The 16,756-nt window shown below is 32.2% G+C and overlaps 1 protein-coding gene and 1 long non-coding RNA gene across 5 annotated transcripts in view; one reads left to right on the forward strand and one right to left on the reverse strand.

The window, feature by feature from the left end:
• The window catches only part of IBTK (inhibitor of Bruton tyrosine kinase), a 91,272-nt gene that overhangs the window by 12,254 nt on the left and 62,262 nt on the right, over positions 1 to 16,756 (reverse strand). For all 4 annotated transcript variants that reach the window (XM_058734555.1, XM_058734553.1, XM_058734554.1 and 1 more), the window contains exons 23-26: positions 15,424 to 15,587; positions 13,918 to 14,010; positions 13,250 to 13,393; positions 622 to 771 (exon numbers count right to left, since the gene is read on the reverse strand). In XM_058734555.1, coding sequence (XP_058590538.1) covers positions 622 to 771; positions 13,250 to 13,393; positions 13,918 to 14,010; positions 15,424 to 15,587 — 551 coding nt within the window. The remainder of the gene's footprint in view (positions 1 to 621; positions 772 to 13,249; positions 13,394 to 13,917; positions 14,011 to 15,423; positions 15,588 to 16,756) is intronic.
• On the forward strand, positions 731 to 15,635 carry LOC131514491 (uncharacterized). The gene is made up of 2 exons (XR_009263098.1): positions 731 to 816; positions 15,399 to 15,635. It is a non-coding gene; the product is annotated as an uncharacterized LOC131514491 (long non-coding RNA).

Here is a 16,756-nt window from a genome sequence, read left to right on the forward strand (position 1 = left end):
AATTCCATATTAAAAAATTAAATAAGATGTATATACAAAAATAAATAAATAAAATAAAATACAATGGACTTTAAAAACTTGTATCAAAAATAGCTAGAGAAAAAACTGGAAACACCCAAAGGTCCATCATCTGTTTTATATCTACATAATGAACTACTACTCAGCAATAAAATGGAATGAACTATTGATACACACAGCAACATGGATGAATCAAAAACTACATACTGAATGATCCTACAGGTATAAAACTAGAATATACAAGGTGGTCTATACTGACACAAGCAGGTTAGTAGCTGCCTAGAGAGCAAAATGGGGTAGGGAGGAAGAAATTACAAAGGGGCATGAGGAAACTTCTAAGAATGATGGTTATATTCACTGTTTTGAGTGTAGCTGGTGATGGTTTCACAGGTACATATGCCAAAACATCAAATTAAATACTTTAAATATATACAAGCTTACTATAAGACAATTCTACCAAAATAAAGCCTCAAAAAAAAGACATGTTAATTTTCAGTGTAAAAGAATGTGTAAAAATCCGCCTGATAAATTTTTAAAGATTTCAGAATGTGAAACTACCATAGAATTTTTTAAGGTAGAAAATGTGTAAGTTTAACTTATTACCTTTCAACTTTTGGAGACTGGGAATTTTCTATTCCTTTAAAACAAACTTTTTTGACATGATCTCCTGAACTGTGACCAGTAACAGATTTTTTTTCTTCTACTAAGAAATCCCGGAATGACTTAGATGAAACTGAATGTAGAGAAGATGCCCTGCAAAAGACAAAAGATCATGTTAAGACATCCATTTTTTAAAAGGTCAGTGCTAGAAATCACAATGGGAGAATGGGGAAAATGTACACCAAAAATTTTACAATATTATGTAATTAGTTTTTAAGGCGATGCTGGGTTCTTGCTGTCAGTTGTGAACTAATCAAAATGATGTGATTTAAAAAAAAAAAAAAAAAAAACAATGGAGACCAACACTGAAGATAACCCAGATGTTGAAATTAACAATGATATTAAAAACAAGTATTATAGGTATGCCTAAGGCAACAATAAAAAAATGTGCAGAATAAATTAAAGAATAAGCCCAGAGAAAAATAAATAAGCCCAGAGAAAAACTATGAAAAAGAATAAAACAGAAATTCAAGAACTTTTAATTCAATATTTAAAAAACAAAATTCACTGGTGAAGGTAACAGCCGATTAGAAAAGAGTCAGTAAAACTGAAGATAAAGCAATACAAAATTTTGAATCTAAACAGAGGGAAGACTGAAAAAATTTCCACCATGGTGACTTAGATAATATCAAAAGGTCTACCATAAATATAACTGGGAGTCCCAGAAGGGGAGGTGAGAAATATGGCTGACAAAAATATTCAAAGAAACAATGCCCAAGCATTCCCCAAATCTGGTAGAAGATACAAATTTAAAGATTGAAGGGGCGCCTGGGTGGCGCAGTCGGTTAAGCGTCCGACTTCAGCCAGGTCACGATCTCGCGGTCCGTGAGTTCGAGCCCCGCGTCAGGCTCTGGGCTGATGGCTCGGAGCCTGGAGCCTGTTTCTGATTCTGTGTCTCCCTCTCTGCCCCTCCCCCGTTCATGCTCTGTCTCTCTCTGTCCCAAAAATAAATAAAAAACGTTGAAAAAAAAATTTTAAAGATTGAAGAATTTTAGCAAACCCCAAAGATCAATCTAAAGAAAACCATACTTAGGCACATGAGCAAACTGCTGAAAACCAAAGATCAAAAGAAAATCTTGAAAGCATCCACAGAAATACAACACAGTATGAAAACACTTAGATTATTAGAAACAAGGATAGCCAAAAGACAGTAGAATAACATCTTTAATAAGAGGAAAGTAAGGAAGAAAACTATCCATCCAGTTCTCTATATGAGTGAACCTGGACAAGGATCCTTTCCCAAGTCAGGCTCTGAAATGATTACAGTCCTTGTTGAACTCTGATTGCAGCAATGTGAGACTTAAGCCAGGGGCACCCAAAAGCAATAACTCTGTGAAGCCATATCCAGAGGATATGAGACAATAGGACCCAAAGGAACTATGAGACAATAAACACTAGTTGTTTTAAGTCATTATTTAGGGATAATTTGTTACAAAGCAATAGATAATACAAGATACTACTGGAATTAAAAAGATGATAAAGATTATAATAACTTTGTGCAAATAAATTTGACAACTTACATAAAATGGACAAATATCTTGAAAATACGATTTATCAAAGATAACAAAAATAGAAATAAAAAAGTATATAGACCTAGCTCTATTTAAAAAATTGAATAATCCCGCAGTTTTTTTTATCGCAGAAATTGACAAATTGATTTTAAAATTTATATGAGAATACAAAAAAAAATTAGATTTGTCAAAGTATTCTTAAAGAAATACAAAGCTAGAAGAAGATAAAACAAGTCACAGGAATCAAGACAGAGTGGTACTGACATAAGGATTAACAGATCAATGGAAAAGAACAGAGAGCTTACATATAGAACCTCATATATACAGTCCTTCTACTTTCAATAATTAAATTACCAAAGCAATTCAGTGGTGAAAGTAATTATCTATAATAAACAAATGGTTTATAAAAGAAACCTTTACCTTTATCTCACACCATATCCCCAAATTAATTCAAGATGGATCATATATCTAATGTAAAAGCTAAGTATCCTAGAAGAAAACAGACGACTATAACTTGGTGGTAGGCAAAGTTTCTTAGGACTTATATGGAATAAACATCAAATACAGAAATGATGAATTAGACTTAATGAAAATTAAAACTCCTCATCAGAAGGTATTAAGAAAACAGAAAACATTTGCAAAACACATATGTGACAAATGACTTGTATCCAGACCATAAAAAGAACTCCTGGAACTCAAAACTTAAAAACACAAATAATAAAAGTCAAGGGAATTTCAAAAAGCAAAAAGGATTTGTACACTTCACAAAGAAAGTATGCTAATGATGAATAAACACATAAAAAGTACTCAGTATTCACCAGGGAAACACAAAACCTCAATGACAGGCTGCTACACACCTACCAGAATGGGTCAAATTAGTTGACAATACCAATGCTGGCAAGAATATGAAATAACCAATACTCTCATACATTGTTGCTGGGAGGATAAAATGGTACCACAGTGCTGTGGGGAAAGGACTGGCAATTTTGTAATAAGTAAACATGTATCTTCTGTATAATCCAGCAATTCTCCCTGGTATTTATACAAAAATTAAAATATATGTCTATTAAAAGGCCTACACAAGAATGTTCAAACAGCAGCTTTATTCACAATAGCCAAAAACTGGAAATAGTCCAGGTGTCCATCAACAGGAATAAATACAAACTGTGGTATATTCATACCTTGGAATACTACCGAGTAATAAAAGGGAATAAACTATTGGTTCACACAACCCAGATAAATCTGAAAAACATGCTGAATGAGAGAAAAAACATGCTGAATGAAAACAGAAAAAAGTATATTATGTTTTGTTCTCATATAAACTTCTAGAATGGGCAAAACTAATCTGTGGTCAAAAAAGAAAAATCACCACAGTGGTTGACATTGATATGGAGAAGGGACCAGGATGAAAAAGAACTTTTTGAAGAAAATCTTCAGCGATAATGGTAATGCCCAGCAATTTATTAAATAAAGATAATAAAAAATGACCAAGTAAGGTTTTTTTCTCCTGGAATGCAAGGGTGATCTAACACTCACAGGATAAAAGAGAAAAATCCTATAGAAAAGTCCTATGATCTGAAATATGACATATATTTAGGGATAAAATTAACAAAACACAGATAGGCATGATCTATACACTGAAGACTATAAAATATTGCTAAGAGAAACTAAGGAAGATCTAAAAGATATTACATCGTTCATGATTGGGAGACTCAATATCGTAAATTGTGAATCCAATTCATCTACAAACCCAAAACAATACCTAAAAAATACTAGTAGGCATTTTTGATAAACTAATCTAAGATTTATACAAACATGGAAAAATTTAAATTAGAAAAAATAATTTTGTATAAAAAGAACAAAGCCAAAGAAATTATACTATCTGATTTCAATATTTACAAAAGCTATCATTATCAAGTCAGTGTGATATGGGCATACGGATATATACATGTAGATCAAATGGAACTCAATAGGAGTCCAGAAGTAGACTGACACATATATGGTCAACTGATTTCCAGCAAAAGTGCCAAGTAATAAAATGAGGAGAGGACAATCTTTTCAACAAATTGTGCTGGAACAACTAGATACCTGGTGAGGAAAAAAAAAGGGGGGGGAGAACAAAAACCTTGGGCTCTATCTTACCCTATATATAAAAATAAATTTGAATCACAAACCCAATCATAAAAGCTAAACTTATAAAACATCTAGATCAAAACAAAAACAAAATTTTTGTAACCTTAGTCAAAGACACAAAAAGCCCTAACATCAAGTAACAACAAAAAACTGATGCAATGCATTTTATCAAAATGCAGAACTTCTGCTCCTCAAAAGATAATGTTAAGAAAATGAAAAGCTAAACTACAGAGTAGAAGAAAATATTCACAAAACATCTATATCTAACAAAGGTCTTATTTCCAGAATATAAAACTCTAACAGTACTATATTAAGAAAATAAGTAGCCCAATTTATAAGGCAAAAATCTGAAAATGTATCCCAAAGATATGAAAATGGCCAATAAGCCCCTGAGAAATGTAAAATAAACCACACCTACCAGAATAGCCAGAATTAAAAAGATTAAGTGTACCAAGTGTTGGATAGGGTATGGAACAACAGGAATTCTCACATACTACTGGCAGAAATGTAAAATATGACCATTCTGGAACACCTGGTGATTTTCTGATAAAGTCTAACATTCACTTAATATATGACCCAGCAATTTCAACCCTAAGTAAATAAAAATACAGGTCTATTAAGACTTGGATATAACTTTTTTTTCATAAAACAAACTGGAAACCCAGTATTTCTCAACAAGAAAGGAAGAAATTACAGATACATGCAACAACATGGATGAATCTCCAAAACTTTAAGTTGAATGAAGGAAACAGAATATACTGGACTTCTACCATTTATATAAAGTTTGAGAGCAGGCAAAAACTAAGTTATAGTGACAGAAATTTCATCAGTAGTGGCATGGGAGGAGGGTAGAGACTAAGAAAAGGTATTTGGATGATGGACATATTTTTAAAATTTTCACTGGGGTGGTGAATATGTAAATGTAAATACATTTGCCAAAACTTCTATATACAAAGTTAGTTCGTTTACTGTATTTAAATTATACCTTGATAACGTTATTAAAAAAAGAACAGAATAGAAAAGGAAATCTGCACTCCTTCCCAAAAGACTAAAATAAAGTTAAGAAATTCCAAGTTTTGGTAAAGAGGTAGAAAAAGAACAACTCATAGACCACTGATGAGACTGTTTTGTGATATTCACTAAAAATGAATACATGCATATCCTATGACCCAGTTATTCCTAGTTATATACCCAATAGAAATGCAACTGCATGTATACCAAAGACATGAACTAGAATATCTATAGCAGAACCGATCCTAATAGTAAAAAAAGGAGGATACTCAAATGCTAACAAAAATTGAATGAATATTTACACAATGGATATTAGTACTCATCAAAATATGAATGAGTTTCATAAATATAACATTGAACAAAGGAACACAATTCTATTTATATATATTAAAAGAAAATCTATGGAAAGAAAAGTCAGAGGAGAGTGGATGATAAAAAAGATAGTGGGGTTGGTGGCTGGGGAGGGGGCATGGCAGGGTGGCAGGAGGGGACTAGATACTGGTAATGTTACTTCTTGATTTGAATTCTGAGTGCGCAAGATGTGTTCAGTTTGTGAAAATTCAACCTATACACTTGTGATAACTGCACTTTTAAGTGTATATAATGTTTTAATAAAAAGTTACTTAAAATGTAAACCTAATTTTACATGTATAAAATAGAAATAAAAATTAAGTTGACCCTAAATACACAAAATTAATCACACTCACTATGGGTATAATACTTTGATAATTAAAAGTAGAATGTATTTTAGGGGCGCCTGGGTGGCGCAGTCGGTTGAGCGTCCGACTTCAGCCGGGTCACGATCTCGCGGTCTGTGAGTTCGAGCCCCGCGTCAGGCTCTGGGCTGATGGCTCGGAGCCTGGAGCCTGTTTCCAATTCTGTGTCTCCCTCTCTGTCTGCCCCTCCCCCGTTTATGCTCTGTCTCTCTCTGTCCCAAAAATAAATAAAAAACGTTGAAAAAAAATTAAAAAAAAAAAAAAAAGTAGAATGTATTTTAGAAAAATATTCACCAAAAACAGGCAAAAATTTAATCATCTATACAGACGAACTGAGCTTTCAAAGATCTCATACTCAGATTTTTATGATATCAGAATCTCTTAATAATCAATGCTTTATTTTACTATCAGTACAAAAGCAATTTGTAGGATAACAGTCAGGATTAGGCACACAGGCTCTGTTGCTAGACTTCTGGGTTCAAATTTTGGCTCTGACCTTCATAAGTGAAACTTTGTGCTTCAGTTTCCTCATCAATTATATGAGGATACAAATACCATCTCTATCATGATAATGTTTGAGAATCAAATGTTAATTTATGGAAAAATACTTAAAATAGTACCTGTTACAGAGAAATGCTATGTAAGTCTTACTATCCATAATTTTCATAGCATTTAACAAAACTGTGATTTAAGAGAAAAAGAAGACAATGAGAACAAAGAAGTTCTGACATGAAGAAATATAATCGGTTATAATAGGCATAGGCTTAGTATTTTTCTAAAGTCTGACTGAGAAAAATTAAAAAGATAACCCTTACTTATTATTTTGTACACTAGATCTACACCATATTCTTGGCATCATTTTCAGAATCCTTAACATTAGATAGTCAAAATTCTCAGCAATAATAATGTAAACAATTTCCAGGCCTAAGTTATTTTTTTTTTCTATTTTCTTTACTCAGAAAACAAAGTGGCCATGTCAATAAGTGAATACAAATGCTAACTGGATAATTCTCCAAAAAGTTAAACTCATACTTGGAAGAAACCTTAAAATCCATACCTAGATTAAGTTCATAAACTATTTGAGGTAGTCCATAAAAAAGTGAGGACTTCTAAAATCCTGTATCTTGTCTGAATAACTCATTTGTACCTGAATCTGACCTAATTACCAAATTATATTTGTAAAACACTTTAACGTGCATCCTGTTATTTAATTCTTACAATAACAATCCTGAAAGATAAGCATTTTTATCATCTCCTATGTTTAAAAGAAGAGTATAACCAAAGTGCAGGGATCACGAGAGATAAGGCAGAACCAGTTCTTAATGATGGAACCCATCCTTGCCATCTAGTCTACTGTTGCTTTCTGTAAGAAATCAAGACAATACTTCCTATAAAGTACCAAAGATAACACAGATACTGATGATCCACACTTTGTTTTGCTATCGTATGAGATAAGCATCAATTCATAACAAAACTAAAAATTTTCACCAAATTTCTATTTGCTCAATAAAGATTAGATCAATACAAAATGTCTCACATAAGATTTTTCTAAGAAAAAAGTTCACCAAAATTTAATACATATTATAACCATATTACAAATTAAGTTATAATTTATTAAAATATTAATGGCTAAAATTTACATATTTGATTAGACATTGTTGAATATAATAAATGTTTCATGCTTTGACTCAGTTTCAGCTTCATAATACTCCTGTGAAATAGGTACTATTTTTAACTCTATAGACAAGGAAAGTAAGACCAAGAAAGATTAAAAAACTGATCTAAGTTTACATTATTCCCAAGTAACAGATACATGATTTAAACTCAAGCAAGACTCACTCCAGAACCTAAGCTTAATCACTATACTGCTGTGCCCATATTTAAAAGTTCTTTAAGTAAAACCTTAAATCACATCAGAGAAATTTTCCTTAGAGATTTGTACTAGAAACATGATCTACTAAGGTATTCATGCTAAAAATATTTCTTCAAAAGGAACTTACCTATAACTTGACGAAAGATTTTCCCAAAACATGTACATACACAAAACATAATAAAAAGTTAAACATATATACAAAAGAAATCACTCCCCATTTCTTTAACAACTCTTTCCTCCTCCCCAAAGCACACATACCTAACAGTTTCCATTGACAAGGTAACTATGGTGTAAAGTACAGTGTAACATTAGCAATTTGCGAACACTGCTGGCAAAAGTTCTTGCTGGAGAATCTATTGAATGTCCCCTGTAAGTAATTCATGTTTCTAAATACAGAAATTTCATAATGATCTGAAAAGCACAAGTTGTCAGATTTATCCTAGCAGTAATTTAGGGACTCCTAGATATAAATGATATATATACTTCTTAAAAACTCTGAATTTTTTTTTTTTTTTAAAAGCTACTGATAATATCTCCTTTGGAACAAATGTAAGTAACAGCGCTTACAAAATATCTTAAACTCACATGTTCATTAATCATGCTTAGTGGTTACCTATAAAAATGACTTACCCAGATTTCTTTAAATGAGTTCTACTATTCTTTCCACTGATGATGCCATAATTTGGAACAGTGTCTGATTTCCCATGATTTTGCTTTCCTAATCCAGGCTCTGGCTACTTGCCATCTTAGCAGCCACAGTAACTTTATGAAGAAGCATTTGTAGACACTTACAGCCACACTAAAACTTAATCAAGATTTTGTTTCTCAGCTACAGCAGCCCTGAAATTTTTGCCTTAATAAAATTTTCAGCTCTAAAGAGTTAAACATTGAAATTAGTTTATAATTTATGGGTTACCTGCATATGGAATTTGGAAGAATTTATATTTATACATCAAGCCAGGCCACAAAGCTTGCGCATTCTTCCACTCAAGATGGTGAGAAATGTATTATTTCTCCAAGTAAAACAGTTGATAATGAAAACTGGCCAACTCTCATATACACTTGGTGTTTGCACACTAGATTTAAATTCAGCCAATCATAACTTATTCTAATGCAAGAAAACAGTTGTCTTTAATACATAATATTGCCACACCTAACTGTAGACAGCAGGAGCACAACTATGTACTATGAGTTATATAAAATAGGTGAACGAATCTGCCAACAAACTAGTGAAAATCCTTCCCATAATCAGAAGCAGACTCACAGGGCTAATTCGTGATGTGCTAAGAAGTTGCACCTTAACCTCAAGATAAAAACATAGCATAAAAAATCTTGTAAGGAAAAAAAATCTCGTTACAGGATTCTTCAGGATGAGGAAGATACACTTTTAAGAAATATCTTTAAAAACTTAAATCACTACAATACTGAATATACTTTATAAATACAATCTGTAAATCAGATTAAAATGCTAATTTAAGCTTTTCTAATTTATTCATAGCACAGTAAAATTTAAATCTGACCAAGTTTCATTAGATGAACACTTACATGGGATACTCTCAGGAAAACAAATCTATTTCATTTTTAGTTTCTTCAAACATATACTACATATATTTGCACCCTATGTGTAAAAAGTATTCAACAATGATTATTTCCATTTATACTAAATATGGATCAAAATCCATGAATACCAAACAACCATTTTATAAATAGGTTCTTAAAATCTCTAACAAATATTTTATTAGTTCCATTAACTTATAAAATTTCCATAACAAAGCATATGTATATATTTTATATGCTTATTTAATTTTTAGATACATATTGACAAATTAATACCTATATTTTACTAAGTTCCATCAGCTCACTGTACAATGAGTACAAATAAAAGTACATATATTCAGAAGAATTTAGCAGAAACTTTAAAAGATCCTTCAGATACCAAAAATATAGCCTCAAGAAGCCAAAAATGCACAAAAAGTGCATAAATAATTTTATAATTCACTTTGATAATAATTCAGAATAAAATTATAATTAAACTTACTTGGTATCCTAAGATACATAAAACGATTAGTTTGTACTTTTTAATTTTATTAAAGTATGGTTGACATACATTATATTAGTTTCAGATGATTCAACATTTATATACACTGAAATGATCACCCACCATAATCTAGCTACCATCTGGCAGGAACATTGTTACACATTATTAACTATATTTCCTATTCTGCATTGTACCTATGTGTCTTATTTATTTTATGACTGGAAGTGTGTTACTTTGACTTTTTAATCCCCTTCCCCTTCTCCCATCTGGCAACCACCAGATTGTTCTTTGTATGAATGAGTCTGTTTCTGTTTTGTTCATTTGTTTTTTAGATTTTATATATAAGGAAAATCATAGAGTATTTGTCTTTCTCCTCCTTATCTCACCTAGCATAATATCTTCTAGGTCCATCCATTTTGTTGCAAATGCCAAGATTTCATTGTTTTTTATGGCTCATATACCACTGTGTGTGTATACATACACACACATACATAACACATCTTTATCCATTTATCCATCAATGGTACTTACTTGTATCATATCATGGTTATTATAAATATTGCTGCAAAGAACACAGGATTCTATATTTATCTTTTCCAATGAGTGTTTTCATCTTCTTCAGATAAGTACCCAGAAGGAGAACTGCAGGATCATACGGAAGCTCTATTTTTAATTTTGTGTGAAACCTTCATGCGGTTTTCCATAGTTGCTGTACCATTTTGCATTCCACCAATAGTGCATGAGAGTTCCATTTTCAACACATCCTCACCAACACTTACTATTGTCTTTTTGACAATCATCATTCTGACAGAAGTGTGGTATCTCATTGTGGTTTTGATTTGCATTTTTCAGATGATTAGTGATGTTGAACATCTTTTCACATGTCTATTAGTTACCTCTTTGTATGTCTTCTTTGGAAAAATGCCTATTCAGGTCCTCAGCCCATTTTTTACTTGGGTTGTTTTTTTTTGTTTGTTTTTGTTTTTTTTTTTGGATATTGAGTTGTAGGAATTCTTTATGTATTTTTGATATTAATCCCTGATCAGTCATATCATTTGCAATTATCTTCTCCAAATTAGTAGGCTGCCTTTTCATTTTGTTGTTCACACTGATGTCTAAAAGCTTACCACCTCCATTTCCTTCTAGTAGTTTTATGGTTTCTGTCCTTAAGTCTTTAATGCATTCTGAGTTTATTTTTGGATATGGTATAAGGAAATGGCCCAGTTTTCCCAACACCATTTGTTGAAGAGATGTGTTCTTTTCCCATTATATGTTCTTGCTTCCTTTGTCAAAGATTAATTGACCATATAAGCATGAGTTTATTTATAGACTCTGTATTCCGCACCATTGATCTATGTGTCTGTTTTTGTGCCAGTACCATACCTGTTTTGATTATTACAGCTTTGTTCTTTCTCAAGATTACTTGGGCTCTTCAGGTTATTTTGTGATTTCATACAAATTTTAGGATTATTTCTTCTAGTCCATGAAAAATGCCCTTGTTATTTTGATAGGGACAGCACTGAATCTATAGATTGCTCTTGGTAGTATGGATCATTTTCTGGGTTATTTAAAATGATGTGTGTGTTATCTGTTGGATTATGGGACAAAGTGAGATTACGGTCCTCCTAATCTGCCATCTTCCCTGGGATCCTCCCCTACTTTTTGTTTTTAAATAATAAAAGTGAATAATGGCATAGCTAAAACTATATTACTAAGCCCAAAGCTTCCTCATGTGCTTAGTTAATTCTCTCAAGTTATAGCATATTTAGTATCTTGAGAGCTGATCCAAGAACTTTCTTTTTATCTTTTCTATACTTTTCTTAATATTTATTTTTTGAGAGAGAAAGAGAGAGAACAAGTTGGGTAGGGACAGAGAGAGGGAGACACAGAATCCAAAGCAGTCTCCAGGTAATGAGCTGTCAGCACAGGCCTGACATGGGGCTCCAACTGACAAGCCATGAGATCATGACCTGAGCTGAAGTTGGACGCTTAAGTGAATGAGCCACCCAGCTGCCCCTCCATACTTTTCTTTAGGGAAAACACAACTCAATGTTCTAACAGCTATCCCACAAACCCTACAGAGGGTGACCAAATCAGTCTACCATAGTCTCATATATAGAAGGTGTGCACAAATACTGATGAATTTAAACATTCTACTAAACCTGTTCTCTCAAGTTTTACTCTCTTTTATTCTTTACCTGGGTTTTCCCACATCTTCCTTTACTTTCTTTTCTGTGATCATGCTTTAGATCTGTAGTAAGTGGTTCTGACAGGCTACAAAGAAAAGGGAGGATGGAAGGGGTGCAGGAAGTACAATACTCTATTTTATACACCTCAAAGCTGCTATCTGACCTCTTTGGAGATTATTCCATTAATCTCCAAATTACAGGTAAACTGTAATGGAGAAAATCTCTATAATAGCAAGTAAATACTCCTGCTTACAGAAGTGACAGTGAGGGGTGCCTGGGTGGCTCAGTTGGTTAAGCGTCTCACTCTTTTTTTTTTTTTTAACGTTTATTTATTTTTGAGACAGAGAGAGGCAGAGCATGAACGGGGGAGGGTCAGAGAGAGAGAGGGAGACACAGAATCTGAAACAGGCTCCAGGCTCTGAGCTGTCAGCACAGAGCCTGACGCGGGGCTTGAACTCACGAACCGCGAGATCATGACCTGAGCCGAAGTCGGACGCTTAACCGACTGAGCCACCCAGGCGCACCAAGCATCTGACTCTTGATTTCGGCTCAGGTCGCAATCTCAGTTTGTGAGATCAAGCCCCACATCAGGCTCTGCACTGACAGCGTGGAGCTTCCTCAGGATTCTTTCTCTCTTCTCTCTCAAAATAAATAAACACTTAAAAATAAACAAGTGATAACGAAAACCAAGATTATTAACACTGCAAAGATATTCATGATGTATACAGAAGGACAAGGAAATTAAGGTGGTAAAAACTGTTTATCCTATTTTTCTATGCTATATATTGTTTCTTACAACAAATGAAAAAAATGTAAGGCTCCTTCCTTAAATTACTTTAGTAATACATGCTAATTAGAATACAAAGAAGAAACTGTATCTATACAAAACATTTTGAAATCTATAATAGAAAGAATGACGAACAAATAAACACACCATGGTGCATATGTCAAAACAAAAAAATTATTTCCCAAGGTCTAATTTTTAACTTAAAGAGAGGAGTGAAATACTTGAAAAGTTAGGAGGGAAACCCAGAAGCCAAGAAGTACCTTAAAAGGTAACACACAAATCTCTGCCTATTTTAATAAAACTTAAAGCATACCATGCATTCACTGGTTTCAGAGTTTTTGAAGGAGCAGTTAAAGCTGTTTCCATGCTACTTGTTCCTGAATTATTTTCTTTGGTAGTCATTGCAATCATTTTTCGTTGCTTCTGAGAAAGTTTAACTCCATGAGAAATCATTTTGCTAGAAATTAAATGAATTAGCATTAATTTCTGCTTAATGAAGGTTACAGGTAATTATACTGCTTTCTGTTTATTTGATGTGATTTTACTATTACTGGATCAAAATGGCCATAAGATTCAAGAGTGACAATATCAGTTTATACTATCAACGATCAAATAACAGTTACTAAATGAGCCTTCCTACTAATACATTTACATCACACTTGCACAAGAAATAGTCCACAATGATACTTTAGAGGCAAATTTCTGACAACACCATATTCTACATGAGTTGGACTACCAACCAACTCAATCTTTGGCATGTATTTAAGAAATGTTATGAAGGCTATAAGCCTAAATAAAAAAGAGTTTATAACTTAGTTTGACATCAAAAGCAGAAAAACAAAAACAAAAAAAAGTCCAGTATGTCTTTCTAATTGAGTTTAACATCAAATGCAGAAAAAGAGTATAGTAGGTCTTTCTAATTCTTTAGGACAGAACTATAAAACAACATGGTCTTTCCTTTTTTATGAGTTTTTAACCAACCCCAAATTTGTCTTTGGTGTAGCTCCACATTTTTGTCTATTTTCTTCAATTTGCATGATGGTTCGGAGATCCATGACAGGAGGGCTGACAGGACTAAAATACATATAAAATTTACTTTACAATACAGTTATTTATCCATAAAGTCCAATACCCAAACTTCACTGAAACTATAAATTATATGTAAGATTGATAATGAAAGGATAATTTAGGTTTATTTTGTCAGCTGTGGCCAACTTCAAAAAGGATACTTTGAATGAAAGCTACTTTTATATATAATATATATAAATAACTTAAATAACTAAAATGCATCCAAAGTCATAACATAAAACTAAAACTCTTCAAGAAAAAAACAAAACCCAAAAAAAAAAAAAAAAAAAAAGCCAAGCAATAGAATAATTCTTACCTAACTTAGGCATAAGAAACTGAAGTTGTGTTTAAATTCTTAACCTTTAAGATGAACAGAACTTGAAAATTATATTCTGTTTTTAACAAAATTCTTCGTACTGTCTACTGATACCAACCACAAAAATTTTAAAGTAAAATTTGGGGATGCTCAATAATATTAGAAACCCACCAGAGGAAGTTGTACTATAATGAGAAAAAACAAATTCTACCATCCTTAGTAACAGCCGATCTATTTTGCTGACTTTACATCAAGCCAATTATCTTAAAACACATTCAATAAAATAGTCTAGTGATTAGAAGATGCTTCTTGGGGTTCCCACAAATATGTTTACTTAAAAGGCAAAAAAATTGAGACTGATTTCTAAACTACTTTTAGACTATGAAACAACATAAACTGGCACATAATCTAGTCTTCCAACTTTGCAAAATACAGCATATTTCAAAATAATTATGTAAATATAATTGGTAAGTCAATTAACAGTTTTAGCCTATTATAAACCATAGCAGGTGTATAAATATGAAGCGCAAGCTCAATAATTACTCTGAAAGAGTGCATTCTAATTATATCGACTCCTTCAATTAAAAAAATTGACTTTTCTAAATAAAAGAAAACTATGGATGCAATATAGGCAAGTTAAAAGCAGTGTAACATTGTTCTGAAAATTAACTGTGAATAACAATGTATTTTGTGAGATCTTAAATACCCCTTAACGTGCTAAAAAGAAAAAAGAAAAAAAAAGAAAAAAAAAAGATACAATAAACCTACAAACGACAAAATGGTCTTCCTGAATGGGAGTTTTAATATATACTATCAAAAAAATAGCTTATTATTAAGTCACTATATATCTAGATATAGATATTTGTGGGTTATATAGTATTTACTGGCATTCACAAATGACAGTACAAAGGGAACTAAATTCTGTCTGGGGAAAAAAGTGCCTATTTTAGCTAGCTAGTAATCTGTATGCATCTAGGTAATTTTCTGTGTATTAGAAATTTACATTAATACTTTTTAAATGTGCTTCATTAAAAATTTCAATTTGACTAAAAATAAATAGTATTTCTCCAACTAACAGGTACAGAACAAAATGAAAATCCTACCTGAAAGAGCCAGCAACCCAACTGGAAGAGCTTGTAGTATCAATTTTGTTACTGGGAATGGTCTGTGGAGCAGATATGTTAAGTATTGGTGATTTTTCCCATGGTTTTAAATCTTCCCTAGAATATGCAGGAGGTGTACCATTAAGATACGGTTTAATTTTCCCCTGGAGGTAAAAAAAAAAAAAAAACATTAAAAAATAAATAATAGTAAACACCTATTGGTACTTAATAAATATTGGTTAAATTATATTAAAGCATAAAATCTTATAACAATAATCATCTAGCATTCTTCTACTTTAGCATCTTAACCAATTCTCAAAACTTCTAAGTCACTATAACCCAGTTACCATGAGCTTTGAGAATAATTTTTAGGAAAATAAGTTTGCACATTAAATTCCCATTAATATGAGCATTAAATAAAAATGTTAATAAAAGTTGCTGAAATAAGATATGAAGCAGTAACTTTAAAATTAATGTCCATGACTTTACACCAAACTTTCATTTTGTTTCATATTAATGTCATATAATTCATTCTGAATAAAATTAAAGGTAAATAATACTGACAGCTGAAAAGGAACCTTAAAACAATTGCCATTATAATAGGTCAAGGAAGTTATTAAAATGGTTATTTCCATTGCTAGGACAGATTCTTATTGCCAAACATTCACAGCATGCCTTTAATTTTCCTTTTAAACCTCAACTGTCCTCTACACCAACCTTGGTGTTGATACGAATTGCCCCGAAACCTCTATCTAGCTACAAAAAAAAAAAAAAAAAAAAAAAAATCAATTCTTGAGGCCTAGAAGACTAAGAAGAACAGATAAATTTTCCACTGTCTCATGAATTTCTCGAAGTTCTAATAGTTTTGTGGAGGACTAGGGATTAGAGAAAAATGACCTATATCTAATAAGTTATTTTCCTTTCCTGTACATTAACAATTATGGAATAAAATGTTAAGAGATGTCTAAAAAATGGACTCTCCGGCGTTCAACTGGACTAGAAATTCTGCATTTTATGTCAATTGTGCTGGACCAGGAGAACTCCATTCCAGACTGTATTGCTCCCATTAACATGATAGAGGGAAGAGACTATGCAGAATTTGAAGTTAGGCTTCCTTTCAAAATCATTTTCCTTTGACAGTTCTTTGGTGTTAACTGACATTTCACAAAGTAAATTTCAAGTAATTTAGCTATATTTTTTCAGATGTCTATACAGTGTTGCTATCTTTTGCATCAACATTATATTTTAATTTACAGAAAGAGGATTAGAAATGTAATGTCATAGAGGGCTGAAACTGCCACTAAAATCTTTAAAACTAGAAACATAATGCAAA

Source organism: Neofelis nebulosa, chromosome 6, assembly GCF_028018385.1.
Source record: "Neofelis nebulosa isolate mNeoNeb1 chromosome 6, mNeoNeb1.pri, whole genome shotgun sequence".
NCBI lineage: Eukaryota > Metazoa > Chordata > Mammalia > Carnivora > Felidae > Neofelis > Neofelis nebulosa.